At 36.2% G+C, this 7,177-nt stretch overlaps 1 protein-coding gene across 1 annotated transcript; it reads right to left on the bottom strand.

Moving 5' to 3' along the window:
• Nucleotides 1-380: 380 nt before the first annotated feature.
• On the bottom strand, nucleotides 381-6,390 carry LOC133682559 (calcium-transporting ATPase 1-like). The gene is made up of 7 exons (XM_062105947.1): nucleotides 5,963-6,390; nucleotides 5,621-5,675; nucleotides 3,579-5,530; nucleotides 2,844-3,002; nucleotides 1,821-1,992; nucleotides 1,405-1,703; nucleotides 381-940 (listed from the first exon to the last, which is right to left on the bottom strand). The coding sequence occupies exons 1-7, from the start codon at nucleotides 6,137-6,139 to the stop codon at nucleotides 692-694; spliced, it is 3,063 nt and encodes a 1,020-aa protein (XP_061961931.1). The 5' UTR covers nucleotides 6,140-6,390; the 3' UTR covers nucleotides 381-691.
• Nucleotides 6,391-7,177: the final 787 nt, after the last annotated feature.

A 7,177-nucleotide genomic window follows, 5' to 3' on the forward strand; every position in this document is an offset into this window, starting at 1 on the left:
TTGGGTTAGTTTTTTTTTTTTCCCAAGAAGTAGGTATGGCTCTTTTTAGGAGAAATAAGATTTTAACATTTTATATGGCTATCCTGTTGTGGTATGATGAGCCAAAATAGCCATTGAAAATGCTCTAACACTTGCATCCATGGAGATTCATAGATGGCCTCTGCCTTCTACACAGAAACTAGTTTGATATAAAACCCGATCTTATCAGACTCAGAATCATCAGATTATCAGGACGGCCATTAGAGGCAGAGTTTAATAACAATTATCGCATTTTGGGCAGATTGAAGCAGGATATTGAGGCAGAGGGCATTAGATGATGACGATTTATAACATCAAGTTCCCATGTTGATCTGGAAGAGCATGCACTAATAGAACCCTAATGGTCAAACTGAAGGTTTTATTTATAAATCCACACTACAATACTTCTCCTATCAAAGCTTACTAGTCAGTGGTGAGTTTCAGGACAAGTTTTTAGTCAAGTAGTAATGATTTCAGGCTTCCAATCAAATCATCTGCGACCATTGCAAGGCATCTATGGCCCCAGTAGCCTTTCAATCTATTACTGTGCCAAAAAAAAAAAATCTGCTGCTGTACGAGGAGGTAACAGAAAAAAACAAAGAACGAAAAGGGGGGAAATATCATGAAAGAAAATTTGATGACCAATGAAGTACCTTGTCTACTAGCTTAGATTTCAGTTTGAAACCACGGGAATCATCTTCAAAGCAGCTGCGATTGGCATGCCAAGGAATCCAAAGAAGACGCTGACAAACCACTGCTGCCAGCTGAGAGGAGTTGTGTTCGCGAATGTACCCAGGAATTCAACAATTATAATTTGGAAAAAGGCAGTGCAGGCGAGCACAGACACAAACACATAGTTTTTCAGTATGCCTTTGAACACGTTTATCTTTTCCATTTCTCTGGAGCTGATCTCATTGAAAACCTGGAGGAACGATAGAGGTTCATTGTCAGCAACACAAGTAAAATCTGCACAAGCCTACAATTAGATAACTAACAAAAAGGTAACGCAACTCATTTTGCTCCATCAGCCAGCAAAAGCATTTATCATTATCACATTGCGGTTGATTTTAAAGGAAGAGAGAAGGCAGTAATTAGAAAAAGAAAGTGTAATGCTTGACATAATATCATTAAAAACTTTCCGTAAGAAGCATTACTTAAAAAGAAATATGTTTCGATATCCATTGAAGGGGAGAATCTAGAAAACATGCAATTATTGCATAACATTGAACGAAAGTCTGATTGACAGCCCTAACATATCAGAAATAATTGCCTGCATTATACAAATACATGCATGCAGCATCTGTGAAAATTTTAACATATATGGCCCTTTTTCTCTGGATACAAAATTAAAGCATGTTCATTTAGTTTCAAATGTGTCAACATTACCTGACAAAAGACAAATGAGTTAAAAATGAGCGTGTTCAGTATCAAATCAGAATCTGGCCCATCAAGTCGAAAAACTGCTTTTCCTCTCGTCTGAAGGTACCATATAACAACAAATTGGTACAAGGACTGCCCCAAAATATTCCTCCACATTACATTACTGATGAAGTTTCCTTTCCTTCCAACGGGTGATCTCTTCATCAAGTCATCATTTGGAGGTTCTGTGGCTAATGCAAGTGCTCCCAAAGTATCCATGATCATATTGACCCAGAGAAGCTGAACGGCTGTTAGGGGAGCATCTCCTGAGAGAACACCAAACCCCAAAGCATAAGTGGAAAACTAAATAGTTAGGTCATCTCTCTGCAGTATTCCAGGGAGATGAATTTGAAGGGAAAATGATTAGATCATACTCCAAATACCTGTCAAACAGGCTGAGGAGAAGTTGACAATCAAGGCAACCACGTTGACTGTCAGTTGAAACTGAACAAATTTTTGAATGTTTATATAAACAGAACGTCCCCATTTTGCCACCGTCACAATTGTGGAGAAGTTATCATCCAGAATTATGACATCAGCACTCTCTTTGGCCACCTTCAGAACAGGAGGATGCTTTTCATTATATTTAATAGGATTGGGAGAATTTTGGAAACACAGGAAGCGGTTCACAATTTAAATGACAAGGTAGAGTTAACGGCAAGGAATTAGAGTTTCTCATCAAGGGTCAACAAGAATGCAAACAGTTCAAAATACCTGAAAACAGTGTGCATCATAACTGCTGCACTTGACAACTAAGAGGTGAGTATAATAACGAATCAAGTACTACTAATTTAGGGAACCTCTCATGCTGTCTTTACCAAATGTTTCAGAGAACAAAATTTAGTTCAAATTAAGATTGAGCATGTTATAACATACAGTCAAATAAGAAATCAATTGTTCCTCCTCAAGACAAAGATTACCAACTACATAAATGTTCATCTTTAAGGGGAAGATTGCATTTCCAATCACAAAATTACTACCATCCATTATTTTATTGTCTTAACCATCAAAGGCAAGTCAAAGATCTCAATATCCCATTCTGGCTTAGTTCAAAGAAAGCAAATAACTACGAGAATTTAAGGTAAGATAGCAGAAACTGCTACAAATGTTTATGTTCATTCAAGTGGTAGAAAAATTTGCGGACACAATCAAAGAGCACCTACGCTTGGTATACAAAATTCTATGTATTCATCAAAAATAGGTGACATGTACTCTTTTCATACTGAACTTTTGTGCTTTAGCAGAAACTTGACATTCAACTAAAAATTGAAGTAAAGACGGCTAATATATTATTTTGCATGCAATTTCTTTAATGATTCTATGCATAAATAAAGCTTTTATAAAGAAATCAAAAGGGAGGGTGTCCTGCAGAAGCCTTTATGGCTGACAGATTTAGCGAAACAAACCTCAGTCCCAGCAATGCCCATTGCAAGTCCAATGTCTGCTTCATGAAGTGCTGGAGCATCATTTGTACCATCACCAGTCACTGCAACCACTTCCTGAAAAGTTGTCCGTAGGTGCCTCACAAGGGCATGCTTATCCAATGGAGATGATCGAGCCATTACCTACAAATTGTAATGAATTGTTGAGCATGCAAGTTTCTGACAATTATTAGGTGATGCGAAAAATGTGACGAAAAATTCATATGGAAAACAAACTTCGGTTACTGATCAAAGACTCCTACTGCCCCATGAGAAAAATAAATTAGTATCCCGATCATTAATATTTATGCATGATTCTTGGATTTCAATTCTTGCAATTACTCCCATCATAATTACTTAGCAAAAATATATAATGATATAATGCAAGCGAGAGTACTAGGATAAATGTTTCACGCTGTAAAAACACTACTAAATAGCAGAAGAAATTTTATCATTCTTCAAAAAAAACAAGAAACAGAAGCAAAGCGCCTAATTGTCTAATGCAAACCATATCAGAGACTATCAAGAATAAAACAAAGAGCAGGAGACACACTTTAACATAAATCACTTTGTGGATAAAGCCGAAGAAAAAATCATTCGAGACAACAAATAATGTCATGAAAAAGAGGTTGCATCTTAAACTCTCGTAGAATTGAAAAACATTTCATCCACTTAATACACCCTCCCTAAATTAATGGAAAGAGAAAAAATTAGATGTACCTGAATTTTTGGAATAAGTTCTTGCAATTCTTCTTCACTCTTTTCCCGAAATGCTGGTCCTTCAATTGCTATGCCATCATCAGTCAAAATCCCACATTCTCTAGCAATAGCCTTTGCAGTGGTTAAGTTGTCTCCGGTTACCATCCGAACAACAATTCCAGCTGACCTACAGATAGCAACAGACTCCTTGACACCAGGGCGTACTGGGTCTTTGATACCCACAATAGCTATGCAAGTGTAACCCTTGGAAGGAATAGGGCTTTCGTCAGAGTATTCATTTCCTATTTCCAGGTACGCAAGGCAAAGAGTTCGAAGGGATTCACTAGCAAACCTTTCAATTGTATCGTTTAAATGATTGATGGATGCTTCATCAAGGGGAACAACCACACCATTTGAGTCTATAACTTTATCACATGCAGCTAAAACTATTTCAGAAGCACCCTTGCAGTGTGCCCTGAAACCTCCATTAGGGAGCTCTATAACCACCCCCATTCGCTTCTTTGTAGAGTTGAATGGTTCAACCTTCACAATTTTTGATTTCTCTTGTTTTTGTCGGGAATCTCCACCTAGTAACAGTCCAAACTCTAAAAGAGCAGTTTCAGTGGGAGTTCCCAGTATCTGAACTTTCCTTTCCTCATTGACAACAACTTCTCCCCCAGTGTTGTTAAATATTGATTCAAGTAAAACACTCTTCGCTAAATCGGGAATTGCTGATCCAAAAGAAGTAGTGCTCTCAGAGCTGCCCACTTCCCTAGTTTCACCAGAAACGCATGCTTTTACAACAGTCATGTGGTTAGTTGTTAGAGTCCCAGTTTTGTCACTACAGATAGTTGTGCTAGATCCCATTGTCTCACAAGCAGCGAGATTGCGGACAAGTGCTTTATCATTCATCATTTTCTTCATGGCAAAAGCAAGACTCAGAGTCACAGCCAATGGCAGCCCCTCAGGAACTGCAACTACAACAATTGTAACAGCAACAGCAAAAAACTCCAACATTTCCCTGGCATCATCTCCAGACCAGATCCAGTGGGTTCCTTCTCGAAGCTTACGGTTACATAATCCTTGTACCAGGACAGCAAATGTTACAACAGCAAAAAACAGGCCTATTTTTCCTATGATAGTCGCTACTCCATTCAGTTTTACCTGCAATGGGGTCTCATCGTCTCCTCCTTCACTAAGAGTAGCCATCAGCTTACCCCATTGTGTTCTCATTCCAACAGTGGTCACAAGCATTTTACACGACCCATCCTGAACTTTGGTTCCAGAAAGGAGAAAAGGATTCGCAGCATTCACATTAACTGGTTCACTCTCTCCTGTTAAACTTGATTCATTTATTAACACAGAAAACCCTGAAACAAAAAGTCCATCAGCTGGAACCTGATCTCCAATAAAAAGATGAACAATATCACCAGGAAGTAGATCGTATATTGAGATCTTCTGCCTCACAGCATTTCTGGTAACCTGAACTGTAATCTTCTTTTTCTCCCTGTCCAAATCTTTGAACTGCAGAGATTGCTTATAATCACTTGTGGCAGTGACAAACACAACAAGCAGAATGCTCGCAACAATTCCAAGTCCATCGTGGGAACCTTTTGGCCATCCTTCCATAGCTATGCCAACAATAAGAGAGACAAGAGCACAAACACCAAGGATCATAAGGGTCATATCTTGAAGGGCTTCCCACACAAAAACCAAGAAACCTCGAGGCGGGCTTTCAGTAAACTTATTAATCCCATAAATTTCCTTCCTTCCATTTACTAAATCCTCAGAAGTAGAAATCCCATCGTTGATTGATGTGGAGAGCTTCTCCGCAATACCCTCCACCTCACCGTGAATTTTCAGTTTCTTAACATCATGACCTTCAACAATGGAACCCAACTCATCCGCACAAATTTGAAAACCAGCTTCCTCGACCTCCTTAGGTACAACGTAATCACTAGACAAATTTAAACCTGTCCAAAATAAGAACAAGAGTCAGCTCTAGATCTAAACCCTAGAACACCGCCCCTCCCCTGAATTTTAGTAGCGTAAGGGATTCTCACAATGTATAAACTGAAGAGCAGCTTTTGAAACCAAGACAGCAACTCTAAGCTTCTCCTGCAATCATGAAAATGTGTCAGAAGGATCACATAATTTTTACTTTGGTTCTATAGCAAAAACCTTCAAATAAACAGCAACTGATCAAAAATCAATCTGCCATGATCTTTAAGCGATAAATTAACCAAAAAATATCCAATAAATTAGAAAACAAATATTAACAGAAAAAATCAAAATCAAAATCCACAGAAATCTGAGTTGGTCAGCGACTCAACTTTTGTCAAACACGAATCCTAAATACAAAAAAGAGATGGAAAAAAATCAGATTGAAAAGAAAATGAGAAGACCTGATTGGATCGACGAATAGCCTCAGCTTCAAATCGTTTAGAGAGATTAGCAGTGAAACGAAACCTCCTTTTGCGATTCTTAACTAACCAACAAAGTTTCCTCCATCTCTGCAACGCTTCATCCGATGAGTTCTTAGCCTTCACGTCACCGAAGTTCTCATTCAAGTAGTTCTCCATCAGATGATGGTTCCTCCTTGTCTGTTTCTTCAAAACACGAAACCAACACTAACAGTGTTTAAAATCTAAACTATTCCTCTAGCTCTACCAAGCTGCCTCTTCTGTAAGGAATCGACGGGACGGGACGAGCTTCGCAGGTGCAAGTCTTGTTGTACAAGGAGGAAGGTCAAAGAATTTGATGCAAGCAGGCTTGTTGAGTGAAAGAACTGGTAGAGTAGATGGCAATTTTTCCTGGTTTATTTATTATTTATTATTTTTGGCGATCTGATTCGTTGATGTTGGGGACAACGCGTTACTGTTCATGTGGGGTAGGTAGTTGCCATAAGAATATTGATAGCGTCGACGTTGACGTGAATGCCACAGAGATATTTTCCTTCGCTTTTCTTGTTTCAAAACTTGGTTGTTAAACCCGATTAATAAAAATGTGGTTTTAGTTATTTTTTAAAATATTTTATATTTAAAAAATAAGGTAATAATATTTTTTATTTTTTAAAAGTTATTTTTAAAATCAGTATATTAAAATAATTTAAAAATATTAAAAATATATTATTTTAAAAAAATTTAAATTTTTTTTAAAATATTTTTGAAAAACACTCCCAAACGGTCTCTAAAAAAATCAACAATTCTAAAGCTTATTCAAATAAAGTATTATATTAAATTAAAATAAATATTGATTTTATAAATTTGCTTAGGCTGTTTGAAATTATAGTACAATTTTATTTTTTTAAAAAATTAGTTTTAAATTAATAATTTTTATTTTTTATATCGATTTGATATTTAAATGTTAAAAATAATTTTTTTATAAAAATAACTTTATTTTAATGTATTTTTAAGTAAAAAATACTTTGAAAAACAACATTTACTACACTTTTAAATAAACCCTTAATCTGGGTAGATGTTTAATAACTTGATTTTTAATATTGATTTTAATGTATTTTCAATTAAAAAATATTTTGAAAAATAATAATTTAAATGATAAAAATAAAAAAATATTAAAAATAAAATGTTTAAAAATAAAAATAAAAACTGATAAATAAT

The sequence above is a fragment of the Populus nigra genome, chromosome 2 (assembly GCF_951802175.1).
Source record: "Populus nigra chromosome 2, ddPopNigr1.1, whole genome shotgun sequence".
Lineage (NCBI taxonomy): Eukaryota > Viridiplantae > Streptophyta > Magnoliopsida > Malpighiales > Salicaceae > Populus > Populus nigra.